Source organism: Bufo bufo, chromosome 3 (assembly GCF_905171765.1).
Source record: "Bufo bufo chromosome 3, aBufBuf1.1, whole genome shotgun sequence".
Classification (NCBI taxonomy): domain Eukaryota; kingdom Metazoa; phylum Chordata; class Amphibia; order Anura; family Bufonidae; genus Bufo; species Bufo bufo.
In genome coordinates, this window is record NC_053391.1 from 126,171,655 (window position 1) to 126,191,710 (window position 20,056).

General features: G+C 43.0%; 1 protein-coding gene across 1 annotated transcript in view; it reads left to right on the top strand.

Moving 5' to 3' along the window:
• The window catches only part of WDR81 (WD repeat domain 81), an 81,170-nt gene extending 61,352 nt beyond the window's left edge, over positions 1–19,818 (top strand). The window contains exons 10-11 of the mRNA XM_040423556.1: positions 196–375; positions 17,604–19,818. Coding sequence (XP_040279490.1) covers positions 196–375; positions 17,604–17,930 — 507 coding nt within the window. The 3' untranslated portion in view covers positions 17,931–19,818. The remainder of the gene's footprint in view (positions 1–195; positions 376–17,603) is intronic.
• The last annotated feature ends 238 nt before the right edge of the window (positions 19,819–20,056 follow it).

Below are 20,056 nucleotides of genomic sequence, written 5' to 3' on the forward strand. Positions count from 1 at the left end.
CTAGTTTTGCAAAAAATAAAATAAAAAATCTGCAAAATGTGCATCGCAACCACAACTGGTGAAGACAGCTTACAGTATAGGTGAGTTACTCCTGCCTAGCGAGTCCTCGTGTATGACGTTTTATTATGTAGATGACTAGAATATGTGTGAATTATGTTTGTTTCCTACCAATGTTCATATGTTTGCCCCTCTTAGCATGAATTTAAGCTGGCCAGCAACCTGAATGCAGGACTTATCCGCTATCTGGCCGTCAGCCCAAATGGACGCAGCGTTGTTGCAGGTTATTCTTCTGGATTCATTATCCTGCTGGACACCAGGACTGGTCTGGTACTCAGAGGGTGGCCTGCACATGAAGGGGACATCCTGCAGATGAAGGTAACAGAAATTCAGCTCGTTTAAAAGCTCATGTGTACTCCTCTTATTCCTCCTGTGAATATTTGGATTGTGACAGTTATATTTTCCGTCTGTGTGCTATCCCCGTGCGCAGCGAACTGCACGCTCACAGCGCACCTCTGTTTTATCATGTGGACAGAAGATCCACTTGGAGAAACTCAGGGCATTCGTTATCCTGACTCATGTCTTATGGACTCCTGGAGACCATTGGAGACAATTGTTTTACACAGACGCACCTCACTGCACTTGATTTTTGTAAGGGTTGACCTACTCTCAACAGCTACAAGGTGGGGGACCCACAAGCTTGAGATATGTGTGAGGACCTCACTTTATCAGTCATTTATGACATATCCAGTGGAAATGCCGTAAATGTGCACATGGGAAAACTGCTACAACTATTTTTGAACCAATTAGAAACAAACACGTGACCACACAGGTCACATATATCATAATATATATAAACTATTCTTGTCATTTCCGAGTGATTAAACTGGGAGCTATAGTCTCATTTTCTACAGACACCATCCAAACTTTGCAAATAAAGTGAAGTTTTGTATGGTCTAATTTTTTTCAGACCAGATTGACCATAATGGGTCCTGCAGATTTTTATCATATACTATGCACTACGGCTAACCGGCTCTTACGTGGATTGAACTGAGCAGTTTGTTTAAATAAAAAAGACAAGTGTCTGTGTGTGTCTTACCCAAGCCCTAGTAATGAGTAACTCTTCTTCATATTTACCTGCCCCATTGCTCGCTGTGATAGTTTGTTTAACCTGTTCTGAGTCAAGGTGAAATAATCAGAGCTTGTTTATTACTGTAAGGCGATGGTCCCTTGAAATTTGGATAGAGGAGGATTTACTACGCTCTTTATACTAACCTGGCTGTTGTCAGAAAGTTTGTGTGTATATATACAGTGGCATGCAAAAGTTTGGGCACCCCTGGTCAAAACTACTGGTACTGTGAACAGTTAAGCAAGTTGAAGATGAAATGATCTCCAAAAGGCTTAACATTAAAGATGACACATTCCCTTTTGTATCTTAAGCAAAAATGTATTTTTTTTTTATTTTCATCTTTTACATTTTCAAAAAAAAAAAAAAAGAAAGAGCCTGAAGCAAAACTTTTGGGCACCCTGCGTGGTTAGTACCTAGTGGCACCCCTTTGGCAAGTATCACAGCTTGTAAATGCTTTCAATTCTTGTTTGAGGTATTTTTATCCATTCTTCCAGTCCTGAGAGATTCCAAGGCCGTCTTGCATGTACTACTTTTTGAGGTCTATCTACATATATTCAATGATGTTCAGATCAGGGAACTGTGAGGGCCATGGTAAAACCTTCAGCTCGCTCCTTTTGAGGTAGCTTATTGTGGATATTGAGGTGTGTTTAGGATCATTATCCATTTGTAGAGGCCATCCTCTTTTCGACTTCAGCTTTTTTTTTTACAGTCAGTGTTATATTTGTTTCCAGAATTTGCAGGAATTTCATTGAATCCATTCTTCCCGCTACCCGTGAAATGTTCACTGTGCCATTGGCTGCAACACAAACCCAAAGCACGATTTATCCACCCCCATGTTTAACCACTTAAGGACCACAGGTTTATACCCCCCTAAAGACCAGGCCCTTTTTTACAAATCGGCACTACACTACTTTCACCGTTTATTGCTCGGTCATGCAACTTACCACCCAAATGAATTTTACCTCCTTTTCTTCTCACTAATAGAGCTTTCATTTGGTGGTATTTCATTGCTGCTGACATTTTTACTTTTTTTGTTATTAATCGAAATTTAATGATTTTTTTGCAAAAAAATGACATTTTTCACTTTCAGTTGTAAAATTTTGCAAAAAAAACGAGATCCATATAGAAATTTTGCTCTAAATTTATAGTTCTACATGTCTTTGATAAAAAAAAAAATGTTTGGGTAAAAAAAAAATGGTTCGGGTAAAAGTTATAGCGTTTACAAACTATGGTACAAAAATGTGAATTTCCGCTTTTTGAAGCAGCTCTGACTTTCTGAGCACCTGTCATGTTTCCTGAGGTTCTACAATGCCCAGACAGTACAAACACCCCACAAATGACCCCATTTCGGAAAGTACACACCCTAAGGTATTCGCTGATGGGCATAGTGAGTTCATAGAACTTTTTATTTTTTGTCACAAGTTAGCGGAAAATGATGATTTTTTTATTTATTTTTTTTTTCTTACAAAGTCTCATATTCCACTAACTTGTGACAAAAAATAAAAACTTCTATGAACTCACTATGCCCATCACGAAATACCTTGGGGTCTCTTCTTTCCAAAATGGGGTCACTTGTGGGGTAGTTATACTGCCCTGGCATTCTAGGGGCCCAAATGTGTGGTAAGGAGTTTGAAATCAAATTCTGTAAAAAATGACCAGTGAAATCCGAAAGGTGCTCTTTGGAATATGGGCCCCTTTGCCCACCTAGGCTGCAAAAAAGTGTCACACATCTGGTATCTCTGTATTCAGGAGAAGTTGAGGAATGTGTTTTGGGGTGTCTTTTTACATATACCCATGCTGGGTGAGATAAATATCTTGGTCAAATGCCAACTTTGTATAAAAAAATGGGAAAAGTTGTCTTTTGCCAAGATATTTCTCTCACCCAGCAGGGGTATATGTAAAATGACACCCCAAAACACATTCCCCACCTTCTCCTGAGTACGGCAATACCAGATGTGTGACACTTTTTTGCAGCCTAGGTGGGCAAAGGGGCCCATATTCCAAAGAGCACCTTTCGGATTTCACAGGTCATTTTTTACAGAATTTGATTTCAAACTCCTTACCACACATTTGGGCCCCTAGAATGCCAGGGCAGTATAACTACCCCACAAGTGACCCCATTTTGGAAAGAGGAGACCCCAAGGTATTCGCTGATGGGCATAGTGAGTTCATGGAAGTTTTTATTTTTTGTCACAAGTTAGTGGAATATAAGACTTTGTATGAAAAAAAAAAAAAAAAAAAAATCAGCATTTTCCACTAACTTGTGACAAAAAATAAAAAATTCTAGGAACTTGCCATGCCCCTCACGGAATACCTTGGGGTGTCTTCTTTCCAAAATGGGGTCACTTGTGGGGTAGTTATACTGCCCTGGCATTTTCCAGGGGCCCTAATGTGTGGTAAGTAGGTAAATGACCTGTGAAATCCTAAAGGTGCTCTTTGGAACATGGGCCCCTTTGCCCACCTAGGCTGCAAAAAAGTGTCACACATGTGGTATCGCCGTATTCAGGAGAAGTTGGGGAATGTGTTTTGGGGTGTCATTTTACATATACCCATGCTGGGTGAGAGTAATATTTCGGCAAAAGACAACTTTTCCCATTTTTTTATACAAAGTTGGCATTTGACCAAGATATTTCTCTCACCCAGCATGGGTATATGTAAAATGACACCCCAAAACACATTCCCCAACTTCTCCTGAGTACGGCGATACCAGATGTGTGACACTTTTTTGCAGCCTAGATGCGCAAAGGTGCCCAAATTCCTTTTAGGAGGGCATTTTTAGACATTTGGATACCAGACTTCTTCTCACGCTTTGGGGCCCCTAGAATGCCAGGGCAGTATAAATACCCCACATGTGACCCCATTTTGGAAAGAAGACACCCCAAGGTATTCAATGAGGGGCATGGCGAGTTCATAGAAATTTTTTTTTTTTGGCACAAGTTAGCGGAAATTGATATTTTTAATTTTTTTCTCACAAAGTCTCCCGTTCCGCTAACTTGGGACAAAAATTTCAATCTTTCATGGACTCAATATGCCCCTCACGGAATACCTGGGGGTGTCTTCTTTCCGAAATGGGGTCACATGTGGGGTATTTATACTGCCCTGGCATTCTAGGGGCCCTAAAGCGTGAGAAGAAGTCTGGAATATAAATGTCTAAAAAATTTTACGCATTTGGTTTCCGTGAGGGGTATGGTGAGTTCATGTGAGATTTAATTTTTTTGTCACAAGTTAGTGGAATATGAGACTTTGTAAGAAAAAAAAATAATAATTCCGCTAACTTGGGCCAAAAAAATGTCTGAATGGAGCCTTACAGAGGGTGATCAATGACAGGGGGGGTGATCAATGACAGGGGGGGTGATCAATGACAGGGGGGTGATCAATGACAGGGGGGTGATCAGGGAGTCTATATGGGGTGATCACCACAGTCATTGATCACGCCCCTGTAAGGCTTCATTCAGACGTCCGGATGCGTTTTGCGGATCCGATCCATCTATCAGTGCATCCGTAAAAATCATGCGGACATCTGAATGGAGCTTTACAGGGGGGTAATCAATGACAGGGGGGTAATCAATGACAGGGGGGTGATCAGGGAGTCTATATGGGGTGATCACCACAGTCATTGATCACGCCCCTGTAAGGCTTCATTCAGACGTCCGGATGCGTTTTGCGGATCCGATCCATCTATCAGTGGATCCGTAAAAATCATGCGGACATCTGAATGGAGCTTTACAGGGGGGTGATCAATGACAGGGGGGTGATCAGGGAGTCTATATGGGGTGATAACCACAGTCATTGATCACGCCCCTGTAAGGCTTCATTCAGACGTCCGGATGCGTTTTGCGGATCCGATCCATCTATCAGTGCATCCGTAAAAATCATGCGGACATCTGAATGGAGCTTTACAGGGGGGTAATCAATGACAGGGGGGTGATCAGGGAGTCTATATGGGGTGATCACCACAGTCATTGATCATGCCCCTGTAAGGCTTCATTCAGACGTCCGGATGCGTTTTGCGGATCCGATCCATCTATCAGTGCATCCGTAAAAATCATGCAGACATCTGAATGGAGCTTTACAGGGGGGTGATCAGGGAGTCTATATGGGGTGATCACCACAGTCATTGATCATGCCCCTGTAAGGCTTCATTCAGACGTCCGGATGCGTTTTGCGGATCCGATCCATCTATCAGTGGATCCGTAAAAATCATGCGGACGTCTGAATGGAGCTTTACAGGGTGGTAATCAATGACAGGGGGGTAATCAATGACAGGGGGGTGATCAGGGAGTCTATATGGGGTGATCAGGGGCTAATAAGGGGTTAATAAGTGACGGGGGGGGTGTAGTGTAGTGTAGTGGTGCTTGGTGCTACTTTACTGAGCTACCTGTGTCCTCTGGTGGTCGATCCAAACAAAGGGGACCACCAGAGGACCAGGTAGCAGGTATATTAGACGCTGTTATCAAAACAGCGTCTAATATACCTGTTAGGGGTTAAAAAAAACACATCTCCAGCCTGCCAGCGAACGATCGCCGCTGGCAGGCTGGAGATCAACTCTCTTACCTTCCGTTCCTGTGAGCGCGCGCGCCTGTGTGCGCGCGTTCACAGGAAATCTCGGCTCACGCGAGATGACGCCTATTGGCGTTAGTGTGACCTGGGAGCGCCGCAGAAATGACGCCTTTCGGCGTTAGCGTGGCGGCAAGAGGTTAATGGTTGGAAAAGTGTTGTTTTTTTTTCATGAAATTCTGTGCTTTTTTTTTTTTTTTTTTTTTTTTTTTTTCTCCAAACATACCTTTGCTCATTGTGGCTAAAGAGTTACATTTTAACCTCATCAGTCCACAGGACTTGTTTCCAAAATGCATCAGGCTTGTTTAGATGTTCTTTTGCAAACTTTGATGCTGAATTTTGTGGTGAGGAGAGGTTTTCTGCTGATGACTCTTTCATGAAGGCCGTATTTGTGCAGTTGTCTCTGAACAGTGTACCACAACTCCATAGTCTGCTGTAACCTGTAAACACCCCTGGAAATGCCTGGGTCTCCTCATACAGATGCATCTCCCAGATGTGCAGATCACAACATCCGGCGATAGGAGGGGAGTGTAGCCAATAGCAGGCCGCAACAGTGACCTGCCCCCTAGCGTCATGGGTGACATCACCGCTGCGGCTCTTGTGCCCCCCTATCCCCCCGCCCATGTCGCTGGATATTGTGATCTGCACAACGGGGAGATTCAGCGGGGGCCGTGCAGGGATGTCTGCTAGCGCTAGGCATCTAAAATCGCTATAGCGGGGCAAAGTAGCTTTTTTAGATGTCTAGCGCTAGCAGTTGTTTGTTCTACAGTACGTCAGTGTTGTATAACTGACTACGTCATATACGGAGAGCAGTAATAGAAGGATATTGCGGGGAGTGCACACCTTCTCTGCAGTTAGTTATATATTGGGAACTAGCGCTTGCTAATTTTAATTGTGCATACTCTCATAGTTTAAATTACACAGCTTTTTATTTTTTTAAAATTCGTTTTTATTGGATTTTAATGTATAACATTCTTTAAACATTTAAGATCATGTACAACATATCAAGACTGCATTAACAGAAGGATATTCGCATTAGTATAAGGAATCGCATAGCGACAGTGAAGTCACAATTATTCGTATAAAACAATCTTTGGCGTAGTATATATAGTACAATCTTGAAGCACATTGAAAAATAACATAAATATGGTTGGGTGGGGGAGTAAGGGTAGTAAAAGGGTAGCAAAGGGGGGGGGAAGGAAGGGAGGAGGATGAGAGCTACATCTCAGTTCCCTCAACTAATGGGTTTTGTGTCCTCTATAGGCAAAATGGATATATAAGACAGGACTAGAAGGTAAAATGCTTTGTACTTGAAGCTGTTGAATTAGGGTGTTTGAAAACCACGGAATTCCTGCCATGGCTGCCAAATTACCTCAAATTTTTGTGGAGTATGTTTTTCCCAGTGCGCTAACTGTTCCATTTGGCAGATCTGGTCTCCCCTATTTGTCCAATTTTGAATTGAGGGAGGATTTGCCTGCTTCCATGATGTAGCTATTAGTGATCTAGCCCTAGCTAGTAATATGTGACATAGTATTTGAGTGTGTTTTGGACCTTTTGAAACCGTTAAATACACCAAATAAACTAATTTTTGGAGATACCGGGATTGTCTTTTTACAAAGATTGGACAACGTAGCACATATTTTAGTCCAATATACTGTGATTTTAGGACAGGTCCACCAAATATGACCATAGGTGCCAATTGCACTATTGCATCTCCAGCAAATGGGACTAACATCCGGAAACATTTGATGGAGACGCAGCGGCGTGTAATACCGTCGAGTCAGTAATTTGTAGCTGTTTTCCTGCAGCTGGACACACCTGGACATCCTGGTGAAGTTTGATAATAATACAAGAGGAAAATTCCTATGAGGAAATAAAGGGGTATTTTTGGGGGACCATGAGAGAGACTAGAGCATTATATAATTTGGATATCTTTTTTGGGGGGTCTCTAATTTGTAAAGCTAGTGTCTCAAAAACTGATAACTCTATGGTTTTGGGAGTAATTACTAGTTGCTTTTTAACAAATTGTAAAATGTGACCTAGTTGAAAGGTGGAGAGGGACTTTACTAATGGGTTTTCTCTTAAGCTCTTATATGAGGGGATGTCGTCTTCTGGGCAAAGGGACAGAAGGGGGATATTCAATGATTTCGCTGTGTCTGTAGACAATGTAGACGGTATCCAGCTCACCTGCTGTCTCTATCCCATTTGTTTACTTCCTTGATGCACGGAAACTTGGGTAAGACCACGTAACTTGTAACAATAAAGATGAATCCAGCATCGGAGTATAAGTTGTTCGTTCCTTTATTCACAATAACACAAATCCATACAGCATCAGCATCACCTCTGTGTTCCCACGAGATCGTCTACGCGTTTCGAACAAACATGTTCTTATTTCGCTGTGTCTGTCAGCGTTGCCCAATAGTTTGGTGATGAAGCAGAAAGTACATCTCTTATTTGCATAATAAGTAGGTGATGAGGTGCTAAATTTTTTAGAAACTTAGATTCAATCCATGTTTTTATCGCATAATGGGTTAATGGACTATTAGTTCGTAGCATTATACGAACTAAAGAGCGGTCTAGGAATAAGAGAGCGCAATGGGATGTTTGACATATCATTTTCCATAGTTATGTCAATTCGTCCCTCCGGGGACCGGAGCCAATCCAGGCTTCTAGAGAAGATAATTGCCTTATGGTAAATTATATAGATCCGGGATTCCCAGGCCTCCCCTTTTAGGTTGTTGAATTAAATACTTATGAGGTAGCCTGGGTCTGCTCCCCCCCCCCCCCCCCCCATAAGAAGGACGAGAAGACACTTTGTAAACGTTTGACGAACGCTCGTGGGATAGGGATTGGTAGAGCTTGTAAATAATACAGCACCTGGGGGAGCAAAATTGTTTTTCGTCCGAACCAGGAAATGAAGGGTATTTCCCAGGGTCCCAGCATGTCCTCCAGAGTCTTCGGCAGGCCCTGAAAGTTAGCTGCAAATAAAGATGAGAAATCTGGGGTGTTTTTTTTTTCCCCAGAAACACTATCGACTGTGTAGTCCATTGTAATGGAGTTATTTGTTGTAGGCTCTCTTGCAGTCGCGGGGCTATGGAGACATTAAGATCTTTTGACTTGGAGAGATTTACTGAGAAATTGGATAGGCTGCCGAAGACCTGGAGGAGCGACATAATCACTGGGAAAGCTTGTTCCGGATTGGCGACAAATAATAAAACGTCGTCAGCGAATGCTGCTAGTTGATGTATATGGGTACCTACTGGGACTCCTTTAATCTCCTCTGATAGTCTAAAAGCCTGCAGAAGATGTCCCCATTGCTATTTGTCCTAGTCATAGAACATCGGGCAGCCCTGGCATGTTAGATATATCGAACGGGGGAGAAAGAGTACAGTTTACCAAGACCCGTGCCGTTGGGTTCCTGTACATAGCCATTACTCCATCAATAAAAGGAGCAGGAATACCAAATTTTGACAGTACCCGTGACATAAATAACCAATCTACTCTGTCAAATGCCTTTTCAGCGTCTCTGCTTAATAAGGCTTGGGGCAAGGCTGAGCTTTTGGATATTTGTAGAAGTTGGATCACTCTTGCGATATTGTTTTTCCCCTCCCTTCCGGGAACGAACCCCACTTGTTCTGGCGATATGAGGTCTGGCAGAAAGACTTTCCATCTGTTTGCCAGCATTTTAGCATATAACAAGATCATTATTAAGGAGAGAGATCAGACGGTAATTTGAGCATAAGGAGCGGTCCTTATATGGTTTGGGAATAATGGAGATTTGAGCTGAGAGCATTTCTTTAGAGAAAGGCTGACCTTTTTAGCGCTGCATTGCAGACTGCTAACAAATGCGGTAATAGTATAGTTTTAAATGAGTTGTAGTAATGTATAGGCAAACCATCTGGACCAGGGCTTTTATTTGTGGGTGACTCTTTTAGGGCCGTTTGCAATTCTAGAAGGGAAAATGGGCGTTTTATTTTTTTAGCTTGTTCAGGCTTCAAAGAGGGGAGATTTACTGTATTGAGCCAATTTTGAATTTGCTGGATTTTGTCGTCTTGTTGCAAAGGTTTCTGTAAATTATATAATTTACTATACTATTCACAAAACTGTTTCGCTATTAGGTCTGTTTTACGGTATTCCTGTGAGCTAGGAGATTTCATAAGGGACATAAAGGAGGCTACTTTCCTCTTCTTTATTTTGGATAATAGTATTTTCGATACTTTTATTGCCATAGGCATAATATTTATATTGGGTAGTTAAAAATAGCTTAGCGATTTGAGTATTTAACATATTTTTTAATTCCGCTCTCAGGGCGTCCAGGCGTGTTAGGACATCGTTTGCTAAGAATTTTTTTGTGTTGTGATTCTAAGGATGAAATCTGCAATGAGAGATCCTGAATTTTTGCTTGTCTTTGCTTTTTTACATGGGCCCCTAAAGCAATAAGGTGGTTTCTCATAACAAATTTGTAAGCATGCCATAACACTGAGTCTGAGATGTCATGGGGTTCATTTAATCAGAAGTATTCCTCCAGTTGACCAGCTATTTTAGTAGTATGTGGTCCACTTATCAGAGTTTTATTTAGACGCCATCTAAACTCTCATTTCTGCATTGCAGGAATTACAATGGTGATCAGATAGAAGTATGCTTCCGATATGCGAGGAGATAGTGTTGGAAAGAGTGTATTGGAAAGAAAATGTAATCCAGTCTTTGGTAGGAATGGTGAGCTACTGAAAAATAAGTGTAGTCTTTTTCATTTGCGTGCATTGCCCACCACGCGTCCACTAATCCTTGAGATGAGAGCATTTTTAACCTTGCGCAGCGACGATAAAGACATGGCAGAAGACCCAGTCGAACAGTCTAGACCTGGGACTAGAGCCACATTAAAATCACCTCCTAGCATAATTGTCCCTTCGGCGAAGTCGCCAAATTTAGCAATGGCCTGACTGAGCCGGGGCGCTTGTGCAATGTTAGGTGCATAAACATTTCCAAAGGTAAACATCTGAGGGCCTATAGTACCCTTGACAAAGATATATATATCTACCTTCCTCGCCAACCATCGTCACATGATGTACAAAGGGAATCTTTCTATGAAAGGCTATACTGACTCCTTTCGTTGCTGTACGGGGTGAAGGATTATGAAACCATTGGTTGTATAATTGGTGGGACATCTTTGGAATATGATTGACGCGGAAGTGAGACTCCTATATCAAAGCCACATCCACTTTCTTTTTATGTAAGAAGTGGCAGACCTGGCTCCTTTTTGTTGGGGCATTAAGCCCTCTGACATTAAAGGTACATACCTGCAGGTTAGCCATTTCTAAAAACATAAGTCTTTAGCCATAATTCCAGACCTGTACCTATGCTTGAGATGCAGCCTTCTGGGGTGTGTGTGTGTGTGTGTGTGGGGGGGGGGGGGGGGAAGCTTGGGGGAGAGGTAAAGGAAAAACGTAATACAACAATTTAAAGTAAAACCGTAGATAAAGAAGTCAGCGTGAGCAGAAAGAAAACGTGACTCGCATGTCATTTTGAACCTGAGAGGCGGTCCATACAAGGTGGCCGATTTACCAGAGCGGGCATTCAGAAACGGGCTGTGTATGTGTGTGTGTATATATATATATATATATATATATATATATATATATATATATATATATATATATATAATATAATGTAGTTTCCAATCGGGTGGAGCAGGGAGCACACAACAGATGTCATTGCAGCTCCATAATAAACTACTCCAACATTACTGGAGACCAGCATGTAAGACAAAGCAAAGGAAGCGTAATACCATCATCATTAGAAATAAAAAAAGAGAAGAAAGAGTAAAAAAGTGGAAGGGAAGAAGGAAGAGAGGGAAGAAAAGCATTAGAGTAAAGGCTGAGGTGCATGGGTTGGAAAGTTAATCAATATTTATTATATAGCTCTTTGATGCTTGAGATCCTGATGTCGTCTTAGGTCTCTGCGGCTTGGCTGGAACTGCTTGCCAGGGATCCATCGCCGTTAGAGGAGGAAGGGAAGCAACGTTTTGTGGAAGGGAAGCACCAGTCTGGGATGTCAAGACTTGAAATGTCCAATGGTCCATAGATCCTCTCAAGATCGGTGTGTGCCCTGATAATGATCTTGCGATTTGGGGTATTGATCAGGAGGCTGAAGGGGTGCAACCATCTATACGTCACTTGACATTTATGTAGAACCTCTAATAGTGGTTTTAAATGTCGCCTTTTCCTCAGGTTCATGGGAGATGGGTCTTGGAAAAAAGTAATTGCTGACCCCTCAATCTCTAGTGCCCTGTTAGACCGGGCTGCTGCCATTATTTGCTCTTTGGTCAAAAAGCTTGACCGGCGGCATATCGCGTCCCTGGGGGGCTCTTGAGGTTTAGGCAGTGGTCGGAGGGCGCGATGCACTCTGTCCATACTAAATAACTCTGTTGTTTCGGTTGAAACAAGGCATTCAAAGAACTGCGTAATTGTGGTGCGCAGCACGTCAGGGCCAACAGATTCAGGGACCCCTTTAAGTCTTATATTATTGCGTCTCCCTCTATTATCTTGGTCCTCAATTAGGGAGTAGAGATAATTGATATGGGCTTGGGCATGGTCTAAGTTGTGTGATATTTGCTCACCGAATTCAGTTGTGGCGGTTTGAGCAGCCTCCAGCGCCTCAACCCGGGATCCCAGTTGCCGTATGTCCTGCTTTATTTCTTTCAGGTTTTGCCGTATGGGTTCTAAAGCTGCATTAAGCAGCCCTTTCATAAACTCTCTGGAGATAGGTAGGTCATCTGTTGCGGCTGTATCCTCTTGCTCGCTGTTTCCATCTCCTTCTGAGTCAGGTTCACTTCCCGCCATTAGTGCTGTGTGCCGCGCCGCCGCCATCTTGGTTTCACCTCTAGCTTCTGTTTTCTTTACGAATCTATCCATGTCGCATTGACTTGAAGACCATTTTGGTCGTCCAGGGGTTTCTATACCTTTCTCTTTAGTGAGTTTGCCCATAGCTGCTTAAAGAAAGCTGAAATTTGCCTGCTCTAGTTAGGCCTGCAGCAGAGCTCACAGAGCAGCCCTAAATTACACAGCTTTTTAGATGGCAATAATAAAGGTGACACACAGGTGTTACCTTAATTACTCATGCCTGTCTCTGCTCGGACCATTTCCAGGCACTTTGCAGAAGGAAATTTGGTATCATGACATCAATTATGTTTTCTGCCATTGACCGCCAGCCACTATCGTATTCGTTTGCAGTGGTATCGTGAATGAGAAACCTGGACTGCTGTGGACTCGAACTGTATTGTCTTTATTGACAAATCCAGGTTCTGCTTCGGATAACACGACGGTTGGGTTTGAGTATGGATGTCACGGTCACTCCCAGTCTAGGTGTTAGAAGGTCGGAGAGGCTGTCTGCACATGATGTTATCTTGACAGTCTCTTTTAATTTCACTTTGTTGTTGATGGTAATGACCAAACCTCTAGTCAGGTGCAGCATAGTGGTCATTACTATTTAAGTCTGGCTACTCCCTTCAATCCTTGCGGTGTATAGCTTTATTTGCAAGTGGAAGAGCTGGTGTGTGTTGTTTCCTCTGGTGTTCCTGCTTATTTTTCTACTTCAGGAGTTAAGTGGCTCATTCCTTTGTATTTGTTTTGTGTTCCCCTGCCTTCTGGTATCTGGTCAAGACCCCTGTTCCTTCAGCTTAAGGATCGGGTCGTCTTTGGGCCCTATAACTACCTCAAGGCATTACAGGGTAGTCAGGCTTTAGGTTCCAGTGAATGAATGGTCCTACCACTGAGGTCCGTTCATTCGGTTAGCAGTCAGGGCTACGGTTAGGATTCATTAGGTGGTGACCTTTTCCTCTCCCTAGCTTCTAGGCCAGATACCTCCCCCCCCTCTTGTGTTTTGGTGTGGTGTTCCCTCGTTGTGACAATGGAGGCCTTGTGGTGAGCGTCTCAATCCTGTCTTTGCTGTGGAGGGATACACTGCCCTAACTGCTGGTGTGATGATGTGGGGAGCCATCACATACACCAGTCGGTCACCTCTAGTAGTGATACGAGGGACACTAACAGCTCAGCATATGTCCAGGACATCCTGTGACCACACTTCCAGTTGGCTTTTTTCAGCAGGATAATGCTCGCCCACACAAAGCAGGGGTTTCCTATAAATGTTTCTGCCAGATTGCAACGGTTCCTGCCCGGTCGTCAGAGTTATTGGGAATCAAGCGTTTATGGGACCAAATGGGACGCCAGCTTCAACAACCTACAAGTGTGCAGGATCTACAAAGTCCAGCTGCATCATCTGTGGACAAATGTGCCACAGTATACTATACTGAGCCTGCATACCGCCTAACATTTAAGAAGGCCAAAGAGGAACAGTATCAGCAGTCCTTTCCTGGATTGTGAAGCAGGGAGCTGGTGGCTCCTTGCTTCCCCATTGCATTCAAGGATGCAGACAGTCGAAAATGGAACATACCTCAGAGATCCCAAGACAACCCCCAAAACCAGGGACTGTTTTGCCAGATTTAGAATGGTTAGGAGGTAGAGGTAAGGGAACCTGTATGCCTCCATGCCCAACCATATCTCATCTTGTATCCAGGCTAGAGGCAGCCCAACAGGGAAGCACAACCTACTTGTACAGTTGTTCCGAATAAATAAATCCTTTCGCTCTAATGTAATGACTTAAATATATCATCATTACATTCATACATAAAGTTTAATTCGATTCTAAAAACTCAGCCTTGGTTTGTTATTTTTTGTGTGTGTGTGTGTGTGTGTGTGTGTGTGTGTGTATATATATTATTTCTCATTCTGAACCACAGACCTGGTACTTCGTGTTCAGCATGAAATGACTAAGGATATTTCACTACAGCAATCCTTTTATGTTTGGTTTGTGACCATCTCATTCTGGTAAATGTTCATTTCTCAATCAAATGATATTGAGATTGAATCATTTCTCGTTTCCAAGTTTCAAACCATGGCAGAATAAATGTCTAATACTCCATATAAGCTACATCAAGAGTTTCCACATTAGAGGGTGATCCACAGGCTTTCAGATAACCGTAGGAAATGTAACATTCTCCAAGCCCCCTTGTTTATTTTCTGATCATTCCTTCGAGTAACACTCTTAAAGGGGTATGTTGGATCCATGAAATTCATGATCTATCCTCCGGATAAGTCATAAGTTTCAGATTGACTATGACACTCATTCGAGCGCTACATCATAATCCGCGTTTACTTGCATGCCATCTACGTTGTAGTAATGGTGCATTCAAGTGTCCGGCAGATGAAGCTGTAAATACACTGAATTACCACTTCAGTGTAGACAGTTTGCAGGTAAACCTTGCAAAGGATGCAGCACTTGCAAGAGTGCTGCAGCCCCTTCAAGCAGCTGATCGTCAGGCTGCCGAGTCTGACCCTCACCCATCTGATAGGTCATCAATATCCTGAAACCAGAATACCTCTTTAAATGGGTGCATTATATGCATTGCTCACCTCACCGATCCTTTGTCGCTCCTGTTCCAACGCTTAACAGGTCTCTGCTTCCTGGTCCAGCATGACACAAAGGAAATAGCAGGAGATGACACTTAGTGTATCACTGGCCACAGTGGTGACCTGTCTTATCCAGCGATTGGCTGAGCGCGCATTTCCTGGCATTTATAGTCGGGGCACAGAAGAGGCACAGTCATAGAGCAGTTGTTCCTCAAAAAAGCTAGCCTAACGTTAAAGGGTTGTCCAGCCCTTTAGTAAGTGATGGCTTATGTTCAGGATAGGTCATTACTAGCTGATTGGTGGGGGTCCGAATTCTCATACCCCAGACAATCAGCTGTTTGGGTGTAGCTGTGGCTCTGGAACTACACAGCCCCATCAACTGTGTAGTGGAGGGAGCTTATTACTACATTGCAATCAGTGGGAACAGAGCTGCAGTTATAAGCTCTGCCCACACAATTGACAAAGCTATATACCGTGTTTCCCCGAAAATAAGACATCCCCCGAAAATAAGACCTACCTCTAGTTTTGCCTATCACTGTAATATAAGGCATCCCCCCGAAAATAAGGCCTACCCGATTATAAAGCATCGGCCGAACATACCGTAATGCCTCCCCGATTTTATAAAGCATCCGCCGAACATAATGACTCCCCGATTATAAAGCAAGCCACCCCAGAATGTAAGGAGCTCACTGATTGGCCGCAGCCGCCGCCAGGACAAGCTGCCGCCTTCTTCCGCCCGCTGCTCGCTCTGCCCTGATGGAGTCTCACAACTTGGCTGGCACGGACACACAGGGGACGGGGTGACAGGTAGGGGGGGGAATATCTGATGAAAGTTGGGGGATGTCTGGTGAAGATGGGGGGGGGGGGGGAGACTAAAAACGGTAATTAAAATGACACAGGGTGATCAGAGGGGGAAATCAAAATGACACAGGGTGATCAGGGTGGGGAGGGGGATCATGTAAAATGACACAGGAGGATCAGAGGGGGGAGTCAAAATGACACAGGAGGATCAGAAGGTGGTACTAAAATGCTATAGTAATCCCCCCCCCCCTCTGATTCTCCTGTACCATTTTGATTCCCCCTTCTGATCCCCCTGTGTCATTTTAAGTGATCCCCCTCCCCACCCTGATACCCCTGTGTCATTTTGATTCCCCCTTCTGATCCCCCTGTGCCATTTTAAGTGATCCCCCTCCCCACCCTGATTTCCTTTTTTTTTTTGTTCAACAATAAATGTGAACCGTATTTTTCTTCATGGAAAAATAAGACATCCCCTGAAAATAAAACCAAGCGCATCTTTTGGAGCAAAAATTAATATAAGACACGGTCTTATTTTCGGGGAAACAGGGTAGTTCTGGTACCATATCTACACCCGAACAGCTGATTGGTAGGGGTATGGGGTGTCAGACCCCCACCAATTAGCTAGTGGTGGCCTATGCTGAGGATAGGCCGTCACTTAGTAAAAGCTGGACAACCCCTTTAAATTAATGAAATATGTAAAGTAAAAACAATTATATTACATAGTTACATAGGCTGAAAACTACTGTTCCATCAAGTTCAGTCAGTTGTACACCACTCGTTGCTGTTTTTTTTTTTTTTTTATTGGATTTTTTTATATAAATGCTGACATTGTATCTGCTACTACTACATGTTGAGGTATGACTTTTAATAATTTATCCACTCTAACAGTAAATAATCCTTTACTTATAGCTGTATTAATCACATTTCATCCACAAATAATGAATGGCTCCTGGTCCTTTTGTAAAGTCTTTGAAATGCATAAATCCTGTCCCAGTTCTTTGTATTGACCACATATACTTTCATTATGAGAGACCTTTCATCCTATGTATTAATTTAGTTGTCCACCTGTGAACCATCTCCAGCTCTACTTTATCCATTTTACAATGTGGAGCCCAAAGACAATACTAAAATATTTTTATTTAAGAGATTTTCAAATGTATTAGTGGTAAAAATCCAACTTTAAAAGATATAGGACAGCATTGAACAGGCAAACAGACGTGTCCTGCTGCCCTTTGCGATGCAGTCCTACTTCCATAGACTGATGGCAGTGTAGAACACACCGGAGGAGGGTTTCTGAAGGATAGTCAGGATCTGGCTGTTCCAGTACTCCAGTCTACTGTCACCAGCCGCCCAGCACACTCCCAGTTCTCTGATTTGTAACTGGACGAGCCGTCAGCTATTTAGAGATGGAGCATCTCTGTCAGTTCACAAAAACTGTTGTCGTGGCCTGCCTGCCATCCGCTTAGCTACAACACTTGAATCCAGTAACTTTTTCAGGACACATAAATGTAAAGTATAGCATTTTTGTCATAAATCCTTCTCAACTCCACTTCAGGCTTTTTTGTCCACATCGCCACAATTAAATTATTTTCCTTATGACCGACCGATACACATTTGATTTTGCAGTTTGCTTCACTGACAACTTCTCTGTCTTTCAGGCATCAGATGGAAACATCATTGTTAGCTCCTCATCAGACCATTCCCTCACTGTCTGGAAGGAGCTTGCGCAGAAACCCTTACATCAGTTCAAGTCAAATTCTGATCCAATTCATGCTCTTGATCTGTACGGCAGTGAGATAATAACCGGGACCGTGGCTAATAAAATTGGCATCTACTCTTCTCTCGACTCCTCAACACAGCCAAACAGCACAACCAAACTCAGCTCTGAGAACTTCAAGGGGACCTTAACTAACTTGGCTGTCTTACCTACCAAGAGACTACTTCTCCTGGGCTCTGACAATGGAGTAGTCCGGCTCCTGGCATAATAGTCATTGAAGTTTGGGAAACCTCTGTAACAATAATGTAAAACTTTCTTCAAAAAGCCATAGACCTGTTACTCTCTAGTGTTCATAGTAGTCCTAGTAAGACCAGCAAGCATTCTGTTGGAAGTCCAGGTGGCATATCTACCCATGAAGTATTAAACAGGAGCTTCTTCTAGCATGGAAGAGATGGCATACAGACACCTGGACCTTTTACTATTTATTTAAGTCAACGTAAAATCTAATTGTACTACTACATCAAAATTCCTGATTATGTACTATACATCATGGCGCTGCCTACACAAATGCAATGCTGACCATTTTCTACGTTAGAGGAAAGCCAGCGTTGTGTTCAGGAGCTGAGAGGACGACCAGTATCTGTTTAGTTTGCACTTTAAATGATTCCCTTGAAATATGCATAGCGTATTGTATATGAATTGTATGAATTGGTCTGCTTTATCAAAACTGCTTGCCCATAATAGACACTAATCGGAGCTCAGATTTCATTTGTCTCATTTTTCAGGAGACTTGAAATCTGCAGTGTGATTGGTTGCTATGGGCCTCAAGACCACATTTCACTTCAGGCACTTTTGATAAATATGGTCCAGTTTCTATGGTTTGGAGGTATTTTACATAAAATGTAGCGGCAATTCCCTAACATTGTATTGTGGTTTGAAAGGGGTTCTCTGGGGCTTTACCTAAATTCTCTGTTAAAACTAACCCGTTGAAGGAAGGGAGTACTTACCCCTCCTTCGCGCTGACGATTCTGCCATCTTGCCTGTGATCATGCGACCGCCCGATGGGCAGTGGGCTCTTCCGCTGAGGTCTTGACAAGATGTGCTCCTGTGTCTCCCTGTTCAACTGCATGTTCGTTATGCAGCTGAACAGGGAGACACAGGAGCACGTCTGGTCAAGACTAGCGGAAGAACATGAAGCCAGTCACAGCCTGCAGCCAGATTCAGCGGTGAGACAGAAGGGTAAGTACAGCTGAAACGTTCTTCCTTCCACAGGTTAGGCTACTTTCACATCTGCGGCAGGGGATCAGCAAAAAACGCATCCGGTCAATAATACAACCATTCGGAACAGATCTGGTTGTATTATCTCCAAAAAGAACGTGTCAGAAGTAACGGATCCGTCTTGATCATTATCCCATTATGCACACAAAATCACTGCTTTCCGCTGTTTTGTGTCTGCCATGGGATCGGGAATGCATTCTGGTGCACTCCATTTCAGTTTGTTCAGTTTTGTCCCCATTGATAATGAATGGGGACAAAACTGATGCGTTTTCCTCCGGTTTTGAGATCCTCTGTCTGATCTCAAAACCGGAAAAGAAAACGCAGATGTGAACATAGCCGTAGCTGAAACAGAGAGTTTAGGTAAATCTCCGAAGATCCCCTTCAAAGGGGTTGGCCATTTTCCTATATTGATGACATATCCTCAGGATAGGTGGTGGTCTGACTTCCCTGCATTCAGCTGATCGGGTGCTGGGAGTCGGACTCCCAACAATCTGATATTGATGACCTATCCTGACAGTAGGTCATCAGTATAGGAAACTGGCCAACCCCTTTAAGTGCAAATAGAGTAGGACAACTGGAAATATTCTAGATTTACTGCCACTTCTCTCAGGCTATTTGTCAAGACCATAGCTGCCCTTGGGTGTTTTTGGACCACCATAGCCAGGTTTACACAGGGCACTGTATGACTTCTACATATAAAAAAAACTCCACCAGCCAAATGTCAAATGTAAAACACATAGAACATTATGAAGTTACGATTCGTACCATGGAGTACATCGTTAGAGCCGCTGATATATATTTTTGTAACTGCAATATGATTAATGTTCTTCCATTAAAAAGCAAAGATACAATGTAAGGCCTCTTTCACATGACCGTTTTTTTTTCCCCGTTTACGGGCCGTTTTTTGCATTCCGTATACGGTCCGTGTATGGAACAATTCATTTCAATGGTTCCCCCCAAAAAAATGGAATGCACTCAGTATGCATTCCATATTTCTGTTTTTCCGTTCCGTTGAACGATAGAACATGTCCTATTATTGCCTGCAAATCACGTTCTGTGGCTCTATTCTAGTCAATGGGTCCGCAAAAAAAACTAAACGGAATACATACGGAAATG